This window comes from Manis pentadactyla, chromosome 1 (assembly GCF_030020395.1).
Source record: "Manis pentadactyla isolate mManPen7 chromosome 1, mManPen7.hap1, whole genome shotgun sequence".
In the NCBI taxonomy this organism is placed as follows: Eukaryota; Metazoa; Chordata; class Mammalia; order Pholidota; family Manidae; genus Manis; species Manis pentadactyla.
This window is the reverse complement of record NC_080019.1, coordinates 30,210,619-30,232,966: the sequence shown is the minus strand read 5'-3', so window position 1 is coordinate 30,232,966 and position 22,348 is coordinate 30,210,619. Positions and strand designations below refer to the sequence as shown.

Here is a 22,348-nt window from a genome sequence, read left to right as displayed (position 1 = left end):
TAAATGAGTCATACACCTTCTTAAATACAGATTGAGATGTTTCCTTCGTGTTTTAAAAGCAACACATCTTATTATCTTTTATCTTTACCCTTCTTTAGCTTTTGATTATCTTTCTAAATACCCACAGAACAAAATAACACGTAGTATTATCATCATGTGTTCCTTGCCAACAACCTGTATACTGGATGGATTACATCCCAGTTCTTGTATATCACATTTCTGTTAATATTCGCCAGGGTCACGCTGACTTTAGTTTGATTTTTTTTTCATATTTAACTCATGGTCAAACAAGACTCTATTATCTTGTTTTTGTTACTGTGCTGCTAATAATTCTACATTTAAGTAATTAATTTTTTTATCCATTTAAAAGTAAGTTTTTCAAGAATGGTCACTTTAAAAATCAATTCCTACTTTCTATAATGCCAGCAGGCCCAATCCATTGTCTCTTCAAAACTTACTCAATAGAAACATACTCTCAAGTGTATAAATAAAGCCATCATACTCATTGCTTATTCTTAGGACTCTGCTTTAGATGTAAATCTTTTTTAGCTGATACAAAACCACCAATCTTTATAGTTCAATGGGGACAACACAAGTTTGCCACTTAGTCCATCAATAGTATATTCTAAGCCATATCTCTCTGTGGATAAAAAGTTTATCTGAAATGGAATTTAAAGTAAGAAGTGCTCTACATAGTCCTGAATGTCTTTATCCGCTGTTCCTCTGTAAAACCCATTATCAAAAAAAAGAAAATAACCAGTATTTTTCAAGTTCTCTCTTATACCACTGTAGTCTGAGGAATATATATATAATAAAGAGTTTGGTGTACCCATGTCATTTAACATTAAAAAATTTTTTGGCTGACAGTAATTGAGTTTTGTAAAACATCCCTAGACTCAGAAGGAGCTAAAATGAGTAACCAAGCAAACAAGCAAAGCTAAAAAAGTGTGATGCCTACAACTTGTCTAGTCTGAGCTCCTGGCATTAATAAACAGTCAAGAAGAGACTCAAGAATACAAAAAACACCTGACATTGTGACTATCAATCCCACTGGGAAGGAGGAACAGAAGTTCTCTGCTTGGTGATATCTTGGCAACAGTTAAATAACTGAAAACAGAAGGGAGAGGAGAATGGCAAGGATGAACAGCAGCAGCTGGAGGAGAGATGATTTGGTTGGCAGAGAGCAGAGGCTGACTATAGAGAAGATATCCAGAAACAAAGAAATAGAAAAAGAACTAAAAAATCATAGGGAGTCAGGAGCAAACATGCATTTTTAAATTTTTTATAAGTCTAAATAAGGAAAAAAAAAAAGCTCAAATGAGGAAGTACTAACCTAGTTCTAATGAATATTGGGATGAGCAAGTAAGTGGCAAAAATGGGACTAAAATAAACGCGGTTGTTTAATATGGCAATAAGATAGCTCAGCTATAAAAGCTTAACATAGTTCAGATTCATGTGCAAATGTCATATACCATGTGCATGTGCATATATCATGTGCATGTATCACTCACTACCTTTGCATATCATTTTAACACAATAAAATAATGCACAGAAAATTCATACGGACACTTACTTATAGGGTTTCTGTGGCAAGATACTGATCCGAGTCTTGTCGAGTATCTTTTTTAGCTTGTTCCTTCCTCCAACGGTGTTAGCTTTACTTTTTTTATTTACTTTTTCAAGTCCTATCACCTGTTCTACATCTACAGCAAGATCTGGAATGGAGTAGCGACTAGCCTTTTTGATGTCTCCAATTTTAGGAAGGTGAGGGGCACCATTTCTTTTCTCTTCTGACAATCTTGTTAGAAGTTCTTTAAATACTAAAATGGAAATAAACACCACAAAATGGCCACTATAAGAAATCTGAACAATTCAAAAGCAGTTGTAGAACTTGGAAACTGAGAAGCACAGATGTAAGTAAGCTATCAAAACTGTAATCCTGTAGTAAAACACTGCTCCGATGAATGAATGACACCAAGAATCTGCTTTGTATGTTGCTCTATCACTTCCGCTCAGAACAAGCTAAAATTGAGTAGCACAACCTTTAATTTAAAAGTATTTTAAATGTTTATCAATAAGAACATTGATAAAAAAATTGTTTTTATGGTCCTTAAGTCCTTAGATTTTGATTTAGATCTAATGACGTACTTATATAATTAATTCTATATCTGTGCACTTAAAATATGTTATGATGTTTGAAATATTACTTACAATAATTACTTTTTCATTATAAAAACCTAACTGAAAAAAAAAAGACCAAAAGGAGAAAAAGTATGCAAAAATACTTACCAAATAAATTGGTTTTCACAGTGATAGATAAATGTGTGTTATTTCTAAGAATTTCCATGGCTTTTGAAAGCTGAATATTTTCAAAGTTTTGACCATTTACTTCTAATATCTAAAAATAAAATTGTTAGATATATTTCAGTATCCCAATTGACTGAAGAGAAGAAGACACCAATATTCATCATTAAGTACAGATTTAGACATATCATACCTGATCCCCTCGTTTCAAGCCTGCTTCAGTTGCTTTGCTACCTGAATCTACACTGTCAACAAAGATTCCAAATCCCTTCTCTGAGCCTCCAAGTAAAATAAAAGGCAAAGGAGCTTCTCGGGATGGTTTTGTTAATGTCATCAATCTTCTTTTTGCTTTAGCTGCACATGCAATATTTAACAGCCTTAGATGTCCACCCATTTTCTGTAAGAGTTCAGAAAGAGAGGTTTCAAAGACAGGCTGAATATAAATGAACTTAAAGACAAAGGTTTTTTAAAAACCATAAATATTACCTCTCTTTCCAGATTATTTTCAAATTCTTCTAGAAAGCGAGTCATTGCAGGATCTCCTTCAAAGTCATTGAAGTGATTATTCACCCACAATAATACTACCCGTGTAACCTGAAAAATAATTATTTTCAGTGAGTTTTCTTTTTAGTGCTAAAAATTTGCAATGAAACTTATTTCAAAAAACAGATCTAACAAATAATTTATCTATTAACAACAAACAAAAAAAATAAACTAACAACAACAAAACTCTCAAGAAGGATGTTATTCATAAGAAAATGACCTTCTGAAAAAGTATGTTGAATATAGACTTGACTTTGTTTTGTCAAGGGTCTTGAATCTGAAGGATGGTAATTAACTTCCATCTTGCTTACTCAAAATGTATTTGAAACAGATCAAATAAAAACAAAGCTAAAATAAAACCAAAACAAATTAATACAAAAAGACTAAAATAAAAGGGTAGAGGGCAGGATAGACAAAAGGAATGAATAGCACTGAGCCCATGAAGATCTACAAGGGAACAAGTTGTAAAAGAAGGAGCTAGCTGGGCAATATTATGAGTTACCTGTTTTTGAAACACTAATCTTTAGATTTTTTAAATTAAGGTATATTATTTATATATACTACTTTGAAGGTTTCACATGAAAAACAATGTGGTTACTACATTCACCCATATTATCGAGTTACCCCCAAACGCCATTGCAGTTACTGTCCATCAGTGTAGTAAGATGCCACAGAGTCACTATTTGCCTTCTCTGTGCTACACTGTCTTCCCCATGATCCCCCCACACCATGTATGCCAATCATAATACCCCTCAATCCCCTTCTCCCTCCCTCCCTCCTGGCCTACCCTCCCTTACCCATCCCCTTTGGTAACCGCTAGTCCCTTCTTGGAGTCTGTGAGTCTGCTGCTGTTTTGTTCCTTCAGTTTTGCTTCGTTGTTATACTTCACAATATTTAGATTTTTTAACACCTACAGTTCTTCAGGAAAAATGAGCAGCCTTTTTCTTATCCTGCACAGGTATTTTCACAGAGCCTTATACCTTTATATAGACCAATATACAAACTCACAATTATGGGATATTTGTGTGGTACCCAGCAAGAATTGTGTGACATTCATTATAAGTTCCATGTGGGCATTTTATCTGTTATGTTCTAAAGGCATCCTTAATTCTTATAACAATGATTGGGACAGAATAAATTCTCAATAAAAGTTTACTAAATAAAGTGAGTATAACTGCAACTTCAAAAATAAAAGTACTTATTTTATATGAGTTTACTTTTCTAAATTTTCAATAAGATATAACTTTTTCTGTGTAATTGTTCTCAAACATTAACTTACCTCTTAAAGTGAGAAAATTAAGCATGCCATTGCAGTGGTATGGAAACAGTGGTGACAGTATATAATTTTTAACTATACTTAATATACTGTGAAAAATCATGGTATATAACCTGAAAAATCACTCAGGAGTCTTCATATTTATAGTAACTTTTTGTCATTACTGTCATTTGTCACTGCTGCCCATTTTTCGAACTTAGGAATCCTAGAAGATCACCTCACTTGAAACTATATCTAAAATCTAACCTTTCCATAAAATTAAAATTTTGTAGCTGAGAAGCCAAGTTACAAGTCCACTAGCCATATTACAGAGTAGAAAAAAGAGATTCATAAATCATAAACTCAATACAACCAACCACCACACCAACAGAGGTGCTTTAAGATGTATTAAGTGCTTTCTGTGAGCCAAGCACTACATGAGGAACTTTACTCCTATTTTTCATCTTTACAACAACCCTACAAGGACACTGACTATTCATTTTACAAGCAAATAAATGAGTGTCAGGAGGGTCAGATGGCACATAGGGTAAATGGCTGAGGCAATACTCAAACCAGATTTTTACTGCTGAAGAGCTCAGCTGAGATCTAGACTTGTAACTCTCAGAATATGAAATGAAAAGCACTAATGTCCAGTGACTTCTCTATGGCTGCAGAGCTCAGCAGTGGTAGGAGCAGCACTGGAGTTGCAACTTTTCCACAGTTAAGTCTCCTGTTCTGGACTTTCCTACCCTCCTCTCCCCAGTCTGTCTCATGTAAATCAAATGGTCATACGGTAAGAGGAAATGAGTAGATTATGAGTAACTCTCAAACCTCATTAAGAGTCTGTAGTTTATCATCCAATCAGGCCCTGACAGAGCTCTCAAGAGCTGCTAAAAGAGGATCTGCTTAGGATTACATCATGGGGTCTACCAGTCAGCAATAGTTATAAGGAAATGCTGCTCTCGTGCCAATTTAAAAATCGTACTTGTCATTTGGTGAATACTGACCATCTCCCGAACCAGAGAATGCAGACACCCAGGGAACACAGCTTTTTGGGGGTTGTATTTTAACATAATCCAAATAGAACAAAGTTTAAACATTTTTGGCCAATTTGTTGGCCTTTAGGTTAAAAAAAAAAAAAGACATTTCTAGGGCTGAACTTAGTGACACAATTATTAGTTCCCATTATAGATTTCTCTTTTTTGCTTAAAAAAGGGTAGATTCTCTTACTCCAGTGAAACAATCTGAACATAACTGATGTGACATATATGTGTATGTTAAAATATCTTTAAGCTTATACCTGAGTACTTCACATTTAAAAGCCAAACTGAAATATATTTTCCAACCTTATCCCTGAGGCTCGGGTCATTAAACCACTCCAATAACTTTTTGCCCACTTCCATTGGGCTAGAAAGAAAAGTCCTATATGTCAGTAGGAAGTCTTCTATGAACGTTGGATCCACCACTGAATGCTCTTCCACCAAATGCATTGTTAATCTTTCTGAGGTGCCCTGTAGCAAATAAAAGATTTAATCACTGTCCTGCCTACATAACATCTATTATGGTACTTTGATTTCAAATCTTCAACATAAGATGAACTGGACAGTAATATATTTAATAGTTAAAACTGCTGTTGATCAGGAAATATAAAGATTTTTTACAACTGGTAACTTTTAAAGAGAAATTATGCATAAATATGGGGTGGGGGGAATCTAAAATTGTCATAACTGATAACCTACCCCTTCCCACGGGATGAAGGCATGTCTGCCTTACCTTGATGACAATGTGTCCCTTTCTTGTTCCAGTTCGATCAAGTTCTCGGTGTTCTTTCACCATAACAATTTCTCCTTCCTCCTCAACTTTCTGCATGTTCTTTTCTACTTGGTTGAGAATACGGCAGTAATCTTGCTGGGCTATGCAGACAAACTGGAATAAAATGTAAGTCACATGTTAATGACAAGTGCTTGCAAAAAACCTAGCAGTACTAATAATTCAGTGTTTTAATTATTTAACACTGACATTTTTCCATGTCCTTCCCATACTTTCTAAATGAGTGCAATAATGAACCTTAATCAGACTTCTCGACTTTTTAGTGTATTTCTTTCCTTGGTCAGGAAAAGCTTCATTTTTAGAATTTTTATATGTAGTTTATATTAAAAATCCTAACAATTTTAAATATCAGAAGATGAAATTAGAAAAGTACTTTTTCATTCCACTTCTTTGAAAATTAAAAACCATTGGGGCAGGGCTCTGGAATCTTGGAGGATAGATATAAAAACACAATTAGCATTTAGTGGGTTTTAAAAGTTGGAAAAGATTTAAAACCAGCAATACAAAGTTGGTATTAATAAGACACTGAAATTCAAAGATACCCATGCAGCAGATATTATAAATCTAATTATTCTGGTAAGAAATCATTTTAGAAAGTCTGTTCAAAAAAGATCCACAAAATAAGCCACATACTTACAAACAAGCTCAAATCATTAGTCCTTATTAAAGTTATTACTTTGATAATATTCCTTATTACTGGTATTAAGGGTAATCCTTGCTGTTAAAAAAGTTAACAATAATATGCATACCAAGCAATTACTCCTCCATGATGCCAAATATAAAAAATGTCAGGGCTTAGGGCAAATTTTTATTTTTAGTAGTTTTAAGGAAAATTAAGAATGAATTATAGAAATCACACAAATTAACTATAAGCCAGTAAAGAGACAAGAGTAGATTCTAAAGTAAATAAAAACCATTGTCTTCTCTGAATTTGGACTAATTTATTCTTATTGAAGATATCACTTGGGAATGAAAAAAGCACTCATCTCTTTTTCTCCTTTAGTGTGAAAAGATGGGAAAAAAGGGATGACTAAATTATAGCATATGTAATATTATGATACAGCCATATGAAATCATATCTTCATAGAACATTTAGTGCTCTGGCTTAATGTTCATGATATTACATTAGATTTTTTTTAAAAGACGCAAAAACAAATATTGTAAATAATAATTATAATGACGACAGTGACGACGTGATCACCATTGTCATCATGCTGCGGCAGTCTTACAGGGATGTTGTCAGTTCATCCTCCCGGTCACCTTATAAGGAAGGCATTACTATTATCCCCACTGTATTGATGAGGAACAGCTGTACCAATGGCATGCTAATTTAATTTGCTCAATGTCCATTAATTACATGCTTGTTAATTTAAAAAAAGTATACATGCATATAAAAACCATGGAAGGAAATATAACAGTGTTAATTATTATTTCTGAGCAATGTAAATTACAAGTGACTTAATTTTACTTAATATACTTTTCTGTATTTTCCATACTTTTCTGCAAAATAAAAGTTTTTTAAAGGAACAAATAGCAGCAGTTCACACTTGAGAAATAGTATATTACAATATTAAGTTTCTTCTACTGAGCTGGTTAATATAATCTAAGTTTTCTGCTAAGAGTTTAGAATCAAAATCTTAAAATTCAAGACACAGACTTTTCTTGTAACTAATTTTGCATAATTCAGCTAACTTTTAAAAATTCATTTCCATAACAGTGACCACAGGTATGTATGTATGTGTGTGTTTATTTATTTGTTTGTTTGTTTATTTATTTGGAAATATGTGGTATTAGTCTCTTGTCTCAAAACTATTTTTATTTTTTCTTTTTATAGGGCAGCAAAACTATTCCCCATGTTTCCAAAAGATTTTAGGTGTTCTTTCTTATACTCAGTTTTAGAGAACATAATTATGTCATTTCCTCACTTATTTCCTAAAAAAAAGAGATATATCCCTGAGTTTAAATGAGTAAACAGATGGAGAAAATGTTTTTTGAAAAGCAGGTACTAAAACGTACTTCTTGACTAAAGATTTAAGGAAATTAGAATAAAGTTTGATTTGAAATTCTTGATGTTTAGACAGAATTTCTAACATTCATTTTTGGCATTTCTTCTGTAGCAAACTGAACCACCATCCAAAATTGGGGGAAAAAAATCCCAAACTGAATTTCTATGGCCATAAAAGAATTTTAGATGAAAATATTTATATTTTATTAGCAGATTTCCTTTTAAAGAAATTTATTGATCTAATAAGAAATCCATGGGTAAAATATATTTAAGTGGTATGATAATGAAGCCAGTTGAAAATCTGTGAATTATATACATAATTGTTATGGTGAGGTTTTATATTTTCAGACAGCTGTTAACAAATCAGAGTGCTATATGATCGTGGCACTTACACAAAATACAAATTCAAACAAGATTTCAGTTATAGGAGGCCAATGACAGTTTATGTCACAAGATTATTTTCTTTTGAGTACATGACATCACAATTGATATTTAGCAGAAAAATTACAGTAGAAGAATCAAGTAAAATTAAACTTTAACCATAATACAGGACAGTCAACGTTCACTATGTATCCATGCAACTGCTTTCTCCTCTAAAACTCTTCCTTAAAATCAAAGCATTACTAGCTCTCATGGTCTCAGGGAAAGAGGAGTCTAATAGATTCATATTAAGAGGCTGGATGTATTAAAACTGGTACTTTGCAGTCTGTAAGGGAAATTCATACCTAATTGTTCACACAGGTATCCAAGTGTTCATTCCCCTTATTAGGGTGTAGGGCAAGACTAAGCCATGCCTGAGTATCACTGGCAGCCCTAAAACATAGGCAGTGGAGAAGGAAAAAGAGAGTAGGGGAGTAAAAACGGAGGACAGGAAGAGGGAAAAAGAAAAGAAAGAGGTATACATGGGGAATGGAAAACCACTACCACGCATCTGGTACCACAGAACGTCTGTACCTAGCCTTGTCTTTGTCCTTCAGACAAAATAAGAGAACCAGAGCAGACACTGAAGGGAGAGAACTGGAGGAGGAGCACACAGAGATGGGACCCAGAGCAAGCACAGCCGTGAGCATATTGCGGATCCAAATAAACAGAAATAAATGTTAAATTTAATCTACTCACTACTGTGTCTTTAGGTTTAGCAGGAGCTTAACTAGATATCACATTGCCTAATGTTTATTTTCAGAACTCAGTGGAATATAAGAAAATGAGGGCCAATCCTAGGGAAAGTTGCTTCGTCTTGGTAAAGAGAACACCATTTTTGTTCATTCAGTAACTGCTGACTGTCTACAGCGCACTCAGTAGAATGACAGAAACTTATGTAGGCCATTTTATGGATAGGATTCTCATTGTTCCCTTTACTTCCCCTAACAAGATGATCATCTGACATTTGCGTGATGTGATATTTTAACAGAAAAAAAAGTACACTAAAATAGTATCACAAACAAGCATTGGCATAAAATGGTCCAACTTCATTCTCCATCTTTGTCCTACTATTGAGGGAGTGAGTGTCAGGCCTGATCAAATATTTGGTGAAAGTACAGGAGTGATTCTCAAAAACCGATCTGACATATTCCTTTTACAGTGGCTTGTGGGTCATGGAGAGAAAGAGACTCTCTCTAGCAGACACCTCACCCTTGACCCTCTTTATGTATCTGGAAATCTCATACCATGAGCTATCAGGAGTTTTCTTTTGGAGTCTACCTTGCTGACTATCACTCTGGGCTCCCCACCAATTCCTCATATGGTAAACAGATTGATTCGACTTTCTTCCCTAACATTTACCTCCTTTTCCTTGCTCAGAACTCCCAGATAAATACTTAATGTTACTTAGTACATTTAATATTATGTAAGCACTCTGTAACATTCAGTCATATCACATTTTTATCAATTATTCTGAAACATTTTTGTGCATCTTCTATCATTTCAGTCTCATGATTACAAAATTTCTAACAAAAGGGTACTAATGTGTGCTGCATTCCCAGAAACAAAGTGATTTTCACTTGCCTATTAAGGGCAGAGACTTTAACCTTAACTCAAATGCTCTGGTACTGCCAACATGTAGAAGGGCTTAGGAAGGAACTGATAAGAGATAATAAGATGGAGAAATTAACAATTTTCTAGTTGTTTGGACTCAGTTTGATTTTATTTTTGAGATACACTTCCAGAGCTGAAATATCATATATGATCTCTCTTAAATATACATTTCCAGGCCAAATAAAGACTTCAAGGATTACCTACTATTTTGTTTTCCTCTATCATGCCAATTAATTGAGAATAGACTATATTTAGAATGCTCTTCTGACATTATGTATTCAAAACACTGAATTCACAGCTATTATTTTGTCTTTATTGTGCTCACTGAAGGAATTATTTGGTATTATATTGATTGTCTTGGTAAGATGGTTTTCTTGATAGCCATGGTCATTGTTCCTTTTAGTAAGTAAAATGCTTAAAATGAAATTTTAAATGAACTACTTTACACTTATCACACACAATAAATATCTGGTGATGTTCTTTTAGAATAAAATATATTCAGATGTATTTTAGACTGCAAACAAATAAAATAAGCACTTAACATTAATTAGTCTAAGTCAAACCTTTGGTTTATTTATATTAGTGTATTTTGCCTTTAAAAGACAAATTTTTAAGAAGACATAAATTTTAAACAGTTGATAGGAAAAGCATCTTAAATTATTTCTCACTAATATTAAAGAGTACTAATTATTACTAAATATTAGAGATTACTAATATTAGGTGATATCAATCTAATTAAATTTCACATTTGCTCTCAATATTTTCTGTAGTCTTTTATTAAATGCTTTTAATAATGAATATTAACATAATATCAACAATGACATCTTTCTTTTGCTATCAAGTCTTATTAGCAAACTTTTTTACTAGCAAGTCTACTGATTCTTACTACAATTAATTTTTATGACTTCTAAAATTAATCCCTTCTTTTATGTATTTAAATAGAAACACTGTGTAACTTATCACACCATCTTTATTAATCTACTTATAATTTCTTTTCATAATGGGCATTCTATTTCAATTATTTTTGATGAGTAGGTTATCAATTATTATTGCTGGGAATTTTAAAATACCATATTTATAGAATACTTTTTAAAACACACATTAATAGAACACTTACTTCTGAGGAGTTCAAATAACTTTAAGGCGTGTGATCAAACTAGAAGTAATAGTTCTACTTTAAAATTTTATTTACAAATCTAAAAGATCTATTTATATAGGCAGAAACATTTTATAACTGCATATATGTGTTCCCTATTAAACACAAAATCCAAATTTTCTAATGACATTTTATACCTGGCAGTCATCCACCTTTGTTCTCATTACTCCTTTCATGTATTCTTTGTCCATGGTAGGGGAGACACCAAAACTATTTCCCATACATAATATTTCTGCTTTTCCATCTGGATAAGTCACTTCCACAGAACCATTCAGAATCACTGACCAGGAGTCCAGCTAATTCAGAAAAATAAAGGCAAAGCAGAAAATAACATCATGATCATGCAGCTGTAAACACTAGAATGGTCCCCTACAAATGATTTAGCAGATTTTTCATTTTAAAGATAGAACAAGTAACTCAAAGTTAACTGTCTGCCAAATTCATAGAACAAGGAATAAAGTACAGCCATGTATGTGTGTATTTTCACATGCCTAGCACAGTGCACATCATTCTACTCTTCTAGTTTGACTCTGGATATTGTTTAAAGCGACACAAGGAAAATATTTCTTCTGTTTCCTCAAAACACATGTAAACAAGATAAAATGATCACCACTGCCTCAGTAAGAGTATCGTTTTGTTCTGACAAAAAGCATTATATTAATGAACATTTAAATTATAAAATCTGAAATGTTGCCACATCAGAACACCTCCATTATCATTATATAAAATATTACAAATAATAATAGAAAATAATGGATTTGGAATACTTTGACATAACAATAAGTGTATCATAATTCTTGAATTATTCAAACTTATTGCTGCCTATTGTTTTTTTAAGTGGAAAAAATAAGAATTGCTTTTTTCTTCTTTTGCTGTATTAATCCTGACACAGAAACTTTTTAAGTGGAAGAAATATTTACTAACCTCTTCACCATCATTTAACACAATGGTTCCAGCTCTTTCCACCACTGCAAACACCATCACAGCACAGAGTTCTCGTCTCACTGACATTGTCATGTTGGCAAAAGCAGGCAACTGGTGCATAAATTCCAAGAGTTGTTCTGAAAAGCAAAAGATACTCACTGTAAAAATTATAACTTTTCAAAAAAAACAAGCATCCACTAGAGAGCCCAGCAAAAAACTCACACATATATGGCCAATTAATATAATATGACAAAGGAGGCAAGAACATACAATGGGAAAAAGACAGTCTCCTCAATAAACGGTGCTGGGAAAAACAAATAGTTACATGCAAAAGAATGAAATTGGATTACTGTCTAACTCCATACACAAAAGTGAACTCGAAAAGGACCTAAAATGTAAGACATGAAACCATAAAACTCTTGGAAGAAAACAGCAAGAAGCTCATGAACATCAGCATGAATAATTTTTTTCTGGATAGGTCTCCCAGGCAAAAAAATCAAGAGCAAAAAACAAGTGGAATTACATCAAACTAAAAACCTTCTGTACAGCAAAGGAAACCATTAGCAAAACAAGAAGTCAACCTACAGTATGGGAGAAGATATTCACAAATGATATATTCAATAAGGGGCTAATATCCAAAACATAAAAAAACTCATACTGCTCAATGCCAAAAAACAAATAATCTGATAAAAAATGGGCAGAGAACTTGAACAGACATTTTTCCAAAGACATATAGATGGCCAACAGGAACAAAAAAGATGCTCCACATCTTTAATCATCAGACAAATACAAATCAAAACCACAATGAGATACCTCACACCAGCCAGAATGGTTAATGTCAACAAGACAAGAAATAACAGTGTCAGCGAGGATGTGGAGAAAAGGGAGCCCTTTTACATTGTTGGTGCGAATGTAAATTGGTGTAGTTACTGTAGAAAGCAATATGGAGGTTCCTCAAAAAACTAAAATAGTAATACCATATGACCCAGCAATTCCACTTCTGGGAATTTACCTGAAGAAAACAAAATCACTGATTCAAAAAGATATGTGCACTCCCATGTTTATTGCTTAAGTATTTACAATAGCCAAGACATGAAAGCAACCTAAATGTCTATGAATAGATGAGAGGATAAAGAAGATATGGGAGATATATATATTTATACAAGAATATTTTTCAGCCATAAAAAAATAAAGAAATCCTGCAATTTGTGAGATGGACAGATCAGAGGGTATTATGCTAAGCGAAATAAGCTAGGCAGAGAAAGACAAATACCATATGATTTCACTTACATGTGTAATCTAAAACAGAAACAAAACAAACAAATGAAATAGACTCAGACAAAGAGAAGAGACTGATATCTATTATGGGGGAAAGATATGGGGGTGGGTAGGGTAGGTGAAACAGGTGAAGGGCATAGAGAAGCAAAAAATCTCAATTGTAATATAAATTAGTCATGGGGATGCAAGCACAGCATAGAGAATATAGTCAATAATAGTGTAATATCTATGTTGACAGTAACAACACTTGTTTGGGTGAGCATAAAATAATGTGGATAACTGCCAAATCACTATGTTATACACTTGAATCCAATACTGTATATCAACTATCCTATTCAATTAAAAAAATTATTTTAAAAAGTGAAATTATAATACACTTTTTAAAAAAGCATTAATAAAGAATGCTCTAGGGATCTTTTAAATGTCCTTCAATTCTGACCACTGAAAAATACAATCATTTTAAATATCTATAGTACAAGTTGAATTTCTTGCAGGTAAACAAAGAATTCTGTCACTGTGAAAATGGTGACATTCCTTGTTGATTCAGGAGCAATAGCATACATTGTAATTTAAATTCTAATGGGAATGAAGAAATCAATAAACATTAAATGGGGAATTTCAATTGAAAATGAGCTGTGATCTTATTAAGGCTTACTAAGGGGTGAAATGATAAGCTGAAATGAAATAGAGCTTCAAGAAGTCTCCAAAAATTCAGTAGGCCCATCCCAATGCTTTTTGGCCAATACAGCAGAAATAACCACCTTGAATCTAAAGATATTCTAGAAACCAAGGAGTATTTTCTATAGATCACACAAATCTATAAATATCAATTAAAAATTTACAACATTATATGATAAGTGAAAATGTAAGGTAATATATTACATCCTAACGCACAGATTGGCAAAAAAAGAAAATTTTGATCTCTTGCTCTTGGCGGTGCTGTGGAGAAACAGTTTATACTTTGGTACAGTTGCAGCTGTTGATAATATGGTCTCTATTAATTTTCTCTATTATTTGGCAGCTTTACTAATTAAATACTAAGTTCTTTCCTTAATTATTCACCATGGCTCTATGAGTTTCAAGTTTTCTTTCTTCATTTCACAGGGAAACAGAGGCTGACAATCATGTAATTAGGAGGTGGCAGTGACATGCTTGAGGACTGTCTGCCTCCAAAGCTTGTGCTGACCATGGTAGGCACAGATAAAGGGCATGGGGTATGTGTCAGACATCATTTGAATATTTAGTAGTTATATTACTTTGAAAAAGTTAATTACTTTCCTTAAGGCATGGTTTTCTCATTTATAAAAGAATAATACCTATCTTCATTGAACAGTTGTGAGGATCAAACCCAATATAGATGATAAAGTTCTTAGCTCAGAGTAAATAATAAATGAGAACTGTTATTGTCATCATATTTTGACTAGAAATATAATTTTTATATTTTTGATTAACTAAATTCTTGAGTAACTAAAAATTCTACTACATTTTTCTTATCCCCACATAATGTCCCTGTGCACATTCCTTCTACCTGTTAAGATTCAGCAACAAATTTTATGTTATTTGTATAGCTGGATAATTACAAAAGAAAAAAAACACACACAATAGGGAAGATATAGTCTGTGAAACATTACATTTCCAGAAGGTCAGAGTGGGTGGACTTCTCTGGTTCAGCTGGATAATGTCTGCTCTGATTGGACCCTATGTCATCCCTCCTGCATAAGACTTTTCAGTACATAGGGTGGCTTCAGTAATCAGGATAGCAATGGTAGTTGGTACCTAGGGACTGTTTGCAACAGGACAGTGTTCTTCAACCTGACCCAGACTGAAGTATCAAGAAATCAATTAGTGCTGCAATCAGCATTTTAGAAAAAGAATCAAAGCATATCACTAACAGAAGAACAAGTTCAGTTTAGTGAAACTTTTATTTCTGGAATAAGTAGGTGTTTATATCATGCCATAAAATATATTGATTTCTGGGGATAGCAATAAAGCAAGAGATGACCTATATCTATCACACATGGGAGGTAGGAATCACTGTTTGACAAATGCACTGACCTTCTGATAGGAAACATAAAGACAGATGAACAAGCTGTGGCCCTCTGACTAGCTAGCACATCACAGATTTGCTGTTTCCAGCCCGTTTACTTCAATTCTCACCCCCTCACTCCTAACCGTAAGGTATTAAAATACTACCTATAGACCACACATTTTACGCTTTTTCTACCCTCGTAAATAGCTAAATTTCCTTGAACAAGCAAAGATTCATGGTCTTAAGAAACTATGAGACCAGAAGTTGTCAGAAATGTCTCAAATTTAACATGTTTTGACAATAATAAGTTACCACCACATACATACATGACGGCAGAATATGAAGTATATGAATATAAAGTATAAACTATATTCACTAATATTTGCTATAATGATTTGAGGTACCGTGTATCCCCAGTTTCTTTGCAGATCCCTACTCCATTAGAGGGTCATGAAATTATTTTGTGATATATGAGTAGTGACTAACATTAAAAAAAATAGAAAATATCTGTTTCACATATAATAAGGATAAAAAATAAAGGGGACAGAAGAGAGCTAATCATATTTAATGTATATAATTCTGCATGCTCAGTTGAAAAACTAAAAATAATAAATGTTTACCCAGATGGCATTTAAGACTTTTTAAGACTCAAAGATTCAATAAAGGTATCATTGGTTTCATTCTCTCTTTAAAACTATAATGAAGATATTTTTTAAAAGAAGTCATCAAGGACAAAGGGAATGGAATACTGAAACACAATTTTAAACACAAAATAATAACCATGTGGTATCAGACACAAGAAAGTGAAACCCTGTGTTTTCAGAGAGTAAAAAAGACCCACTTCAATTATGCTGCAGAACCTCAAGAGACTTACAAACTACCAGCAACTGCGGAATGGTAGTAGAGATGGTGAAGATGGAAATGGGCTAAGAAAAGGAGGAATTAGGAATGGGTATTGAGAAGCAGTTAAATAAATCCCTTACTCCAGCAAAAATCTAGAGGGTAATTATCCAGAAATGCGAGCATGTTTCTATACTGGGGGCCACCAGCATAGTTGCCTCCCTTTTCTCACTTCATTCAGATCTGAGCCCTTTAAAAGGGTATTACCAGCCCTTCCTTCCTAAAACAGGCTCCTGTTCAGTCTACTCCCACCTCCATTATTCCTTAATCCCCCTTTTATTCTTCAGACTGTGAGAGCCTGTCTGAAGGACAGGACCTCATCTGCCTGTTACCTACAGAACTACAAGGACCTAGAAAAATGCTCAGTACATAAGAGGTGCTCAGTCACATTAGCTGAATGAATGAATGAATGAATGAATACCACCACATGATATTCATTTATGAATAGTTAGCAATTCCTTTAAATGACTTCAATTATATTTTATATATATGCAATACAGTTGACCCATAAACAACACAGGTGGTAGAGGCACAGACACCCCCATGTAGTTGAAAGTCTTATGTGTAACTTTTGACTCCCCAGAAACTACTAACAGTCTACTGTTGACCTGTAGCCTTACCAATAACATAAACAATTAACACACATTTTGTATATATACATTATATACTGTATTCTTACAATAAAGACAGAAAAAAGAAAAATTTTTCAAATTGTTACAAATCTCCAAAAAATTTTCCAATATATTTATTGCATCAAATCACGTGTAAGTGGACCCATTCAGTCCAGATTCATGTTGTTGAAGAGTCAACTGTACAAGGTTTTGTTTCATCCCTAATTTCCTAGCATATATAAAAAGTTTAAATGGTAAAAGTTTTTCCTCATACACAGTGTTTGTCTTCCTCAAAACACATGCAACAAGCCACTTGAAAGTACTGTCCGATATCTAATCCCAATAAATTTAGCTCCTTGAATTTCTTTATAAATACATACTGGCCCCAAGAAGAGTTGGGGGCAAGTGGAGAACAGATAACCCAGGCTCAGGCAAGGGTGGTTACAGATTTGAGACCTGTAGCAGAGAGAAGACTCTCAAATAAATTGCTCTCCCTCCCAGTATTCTAAGGAGGAAGCCAGAAGGCAGAAGGCATACTCAAACACTAACCCATTACTGTGCAATCAGTTCCTGCTCTGACAGGAAAGTTGGATAAAGTGAATCTCAAGGAAGGAGAAAGTGGAGCCACTTAGTTTTTTTTAAAAAGCCACTTAGATTTTTAATGGTAGGATGCTTTTAAAATCCCACCTGACCCCTGACAGCCCATACACTGTTAACTCAGCATTTTGCTGTCCTGTTCTATAGTCTCATCTTCCTATGGAACCAGAGTTGAAGCAGTCATTTATAATTTTACCAACTGTCACTTGATCAATGTTTACATATAGAAAATATGAGCTTAGCAGGAACAGTGCTCACAAGAAAATTAATACAAGTAATATTGTGTGGAAGACTTAATTTTTTTATCATAAAATTGAAGAGTTCATGGAGAAGGGTTTTATTACGAAGTTTTATTACTTGTAGACTCTTGAAGGTATTGACTGAGTTAAGCTGGCTTTTTCAAAATTTTTTCAAATGCTACTACTCTTTACACAAGGGAATTTTTATAAATTGATGACTTTTTAAAGCCTGCTATTCTTGGGCTTTATTACATCAGGTAAGTCTACCTCTAAATATTTTAAATTGCTTTTAAATTCATGTTTTCATCCAGACTTACCAATGTCATCATCTGTCCTGTCAATTGGGTCCTTCTCCAAGCAGTCTCTGACAATGTCCCTACTCATCAGAGGATCTGATGCCCTCTCAATGTCTTCTTCATCATCCTCATCCTCAGAATCCACTGCTGTTTCTGGTAACCCACTCAGGTCCATATCACCAGCCTCACTTTCTGTGGCCTTAAATTAGATCAGAACATTTTGTTAATGTTTTTAAGTAAACCTTTTGTACCCAAAAGAAAGAACAAGTCTAGTTGGAAATATTAATTCTTTAATTGTATTTTTCTGTAACTAAGTTACATCTATTCAATATCAACAAACATTTATGTACCAGGTACTATATAAAAAAATTACTTTAACCAAATATGAGTGATTTTATCTCCTATTCAATTTTTAGTTAGGATCATTTTATCTCAATAATTTTGATTTTATCTGAGTTGTCATACGGCATTTGTAACAGTAGAAGGAAGATAGAAGGAAGGAAGATAGTATTTGTTTTCACTCCATTTTTCAAAGAGAATGGCTTAAGCAAAGAGCTTACGGGTGACAGTGGAGTCTGACCAATTCCTTCCTTAAAAGAACAGGGGTGGGTTTATTTATTAATATCAAGAAGAAGACTGAGCCACTTCTCTCCTTTTAGGTGGTCTTTATGGAAAAGTGAATCATAAATCAGAGGTAACTTGAAAAATACACAAAATATTAACAAACGTTGATTATCACAAATGTCTACTATCTAACTATAAATTGCCAAAAAGTGTGAGAGAACATACGCCTGCAGGTAACACATTTTTTTCTTCCCATTTCTCAACACAGTTGACTTTATCACCAATCAGATTTTAAGTACTCAAGACATATTTTATTACTTGAATATTTTCTTAGTCACCAGAGCCACAGATTTCACAATGGTCTCTTCTGTTGGGCTATCTCAAGCCTACAATAGTTACCTTTTTAGGTCATTCAATAGAATTTTATGATCATTATTTCAACCATGTCTATATCTACATATCTCTTATTGGCCTTATTTGACATTATATACCCAGAAATCACTGTTTATGCATAGTAAGAATGGAATTCAACTAAATAGCAACTATATTAATCTGGAACATCACAAACCTGTTTTTCCACATAAGATACTAAATTCTTTAAAATATTTTATTATAGAACTATTAACTTTGTACAAAGCATATATTATAAAGTAAACCATCTTCAAATAATTCATAGCTCACATAATTTTCAAACATAATGAAGACATCTTATATTTTTAAGAATTGGCAGATACCGATTAAAAATGAATAAATGAGTACTTGCAATGTGTCAGGAACTGCTCTGTTTTATATGTATTAACTCATTTAGTTCTTTAAACAATCCTATGAAGTAAGTGCCATTATGAGTAACTTTTTTTATTCTCCAAACATTCAGGTCATACTATTGTTATTGCAAAATGAAGATTAGAACCCAGGAATTCTGGCTTCAAAATCTTAACCACAGAATGTGGCTTAAATAAGATCTATCCTTTTTCTATAATTTAATTTAAGTTAATAGTGGAGGAATAAATGATTTCTTATCAACAAAGTTTCACCTTTTTAAATTCCTGGTTTTATTATTGAACGTAAGATTTAATTCTATATTTTGAAGCAATACATGCACATTAATATTTTCTAAACTTAAAAAAAAGAATTTTAATCACATTTTTAATTCTTTACATACAGTTTCCTGAAAACATTTACATTATAAGAAAAACCTAAGGGGAAAATAATTAAAGACAGAACACCTAATGAAGACAGAAAAGTGAAAATGGGAAACCGAATGTCTAGGAAAAGCTCATTAAAACAGTGGCCTTAAAAAAATATCACTGCTTGGGTAAAATCACTACTGGCAGAGGTTCTCCAGATGGGAGAGCAAGAAGGCTTTGCGGCCAAAGCAAGAAATTAATTGCAGCACACTCAGAAACACATCTCCTAATTTAAATGCAGAATTCACAGAATTGTCTATAGATTCTAGAATGAAACTGACATTGAACTTGATGTGATAGAGTATCAAGGCAGTGATCAGAGAAACTAGGCCAACATTGTATCACCACCTTATTTCTGAAGTCTAGAAATGTGACAATTTGCCAGTGCTTGCTGTGACTACATTTTCACCCCAGTTTCGTCTTAACACTGAAGGTTATATTATTCATCACATATTTTCAAATATATAATCAGTCCTCTATATACATATTCTTTAATATTAGTCTAGAGTGATGAAGGGACAACAATGAAGACAGAAATAAAAACTTCTTTAAATAACAGTTATATAACTTAAGGTTTTTAATTTTTAAACATCTACCATATGGCAAGAGATGAAAAATATATTTTATACCAACCCTAAGAAATCATTAGCATCATTTAAGTGAATTATACTTAAATCTTAAACAGCACAAAAAGACTTTTATATGTGAATTGGATTAATCTCCAAACTGAACCCTCCACACCCCATTTGTATAAACAACATTAGTTATTTTCTACCTCTGTTATGTGTATTCTACTCTTTAAGAAACAAAATATTCATAAAATAACATTCACTAGACTAATAACTTAGATCATTTTTATTTTAAATATCCATTTTATTTAAAAATATTACAGAATTGCTTTTAATAATACATTTTTAATAGAACCTGATCATTTTTCAGGCATCTACTAATTTTTAATACCACTGTCTTGTGAGCAATGAGACATTTGGAAACAGTGGAGTTAGAAGTTTAATGAAACAATAACTGGTCTGCAGGAGAAGCATACTAAACTTAAGAAGAGTACCTGAAACCTAGTAGTTACTAAATTTATACTTGTTGAACAAACTCAGTGTTTAGTGATTAAAATCTCAGCTCTCCCTGTCATTATGTGACTTTAGCAAAGTCATTTAACAGTAAATTAGAATTACATCTCACCATTCATAGGACTAGTCTTGGATCAAATAAGGGAAAAAGAACACCAGTTATAGGCTACCTCAAAGTCCCTTTTTTCTCCCTTCATCTCAGTACTTGCATACCTTTACCTTTCCCATCCAAGCAATGAGGCTTGCACACAATTTAGAGTGGCAGAATTTGACCAAAAAACCCCAAAGCTCGGTTAAACATCGTAGTCCCTTACATTGTAAAAAAATTTCTCTCAGGCTAGCTGCACTAAATTCTGGCTAAATGGTTCATACAATAGTTATAAAAACAGTGACCCTCTGTTGAATGACTACCTGTGTCTTGTACTATACTTTATGCTTTTAATACATTATAATTAATCTTTGTATCAATTCAGCAAATTAGTGTTATTACCTCTATTTTTCAGATGAGAAAACACTAAGGGAAAGTAAATAAATTATTCAATGTAAACAAAGCAAAACAAACTCTAATTATTCCAGGACTCAAAATCAGGTCTGACTAATACAAACTACTAAATACTTTGCACTACAATATTTTGCCCAGTTTTCTCAAACTGCCTTCATAAAGAAAATAGTCAAAATAAAGTAACAAAATGTTTTCTGCTTTGCTGTCATAAAACATAATATGTTTAAAAATATATCTTTGCATATAATCACAAGCAAACTACTTACTATTTTCTAGCTTCCTCCCAATTACAATTTTACTACGATTAATGCTAGTCTTTAAACCCTTCTATTCTAAGATACGCACACTTCATATTTAAACATTATCTGATTATACTTGTCTCCAGAACAAGAAGAAAGGCTTATATATTTCGGGTAGGCAAATAAGTCCTGTCCTAAATTAATTTACCTTCTACATGTAAAACTAACATAGATACAAGTGCATATTACAGTTAAACAGTAATATTCTTTAAAAAACTAGTAATAAACTCAGATTAATGCTGAAAGCTCTATGATTTATTTAAATCAAAGATGGCCATATATTATGTTATGAATAAAACTCTAAAAACCAGCTTATTTTGCATTTTAAAAGGATATAAAAAAATGAACAAACTGAGGAAATATTAAATGCCATAAAGTTCTAGAAGGGTTAATTTAACTAAAACAAAAATTACTATACATTTCATCATTAAGTACTAAAAAATCATTTACAAAAAAACTTTGGTTCATTAAATATCCCACACATTAAGCAACCTTCTTTTTCTTTACTAAAGTATTATTGATATGCACTCTTATGAAGGTTTCACATGAAAAAGCAATGTGGTTACTATATTCACCCATATTATCATGTCCTCCCATACCCCACTGCAGTCACTGCCCATCAGTATAGTAAGATGCCAGAGAGTCACTATTTGCCTTCTCTGTGCTGCACTGTCTTCCCCATGATTCCTCCCACACCATGTATGCCAATCATA

General features: G+C 33.0%; 1 protein-coding gene across 14 annotated transcripts in view; it reads right to left on the bottom strand.

Annotated features, from left to right (window-relative positions):
• Positions 1 to 22,348, bottom strand: part of RAPGEF2 (Rap guanine nucleotide exchange factor 2) — a 259,283-nt gene that overhangs the window by 24,527 nt on the left and 212,408 nt on the right. For all 14 annotated transcript variants that reach the window (XM_036887962.2, XM_036887967.2, XM_036887969.2 and 11 more), the window contains 9 exons: positions 18,023 to 18,200; positions 12,052 to 12,188; positions 11,265 to 11,423; positions 5,876 to 6,028; positions 5,449 to 5,613; positions 2,791 to 2,898; positions 2,498 to 2,701; positions 2,290 to 2,398; positions 1,574 to 1,820 (listed from right to left, as the gene is read on the bottom strand). In XM_036887962.2, the coding sequence (XP_036743857.2) occupies positions 1,574 to 1,820; positions 2,290 to 2,398; positions 2,498 to 2,701; positions 2,791 to 2,898; positions 5,449 to 5,613; positions 5,876 to 6,028; positions 11,265 to 11,423; positions 12,052 to 12,188; positions 18,023 to 18,200 (1,460 nt within the window). The remainder of the gene's footprint in view (positions 1 to 1,573; positions 1,821 to 2,289; positions 2,399 to 2,497; positions 2,702 to 2,790; positions 2,899 to 5,448; positions 5,614 to 5,875; positions 6,029 to 11,264; positions 11,424 to 12,051; positions 12,189 to 18,022; positions 18,201 to 22,348) is intronic.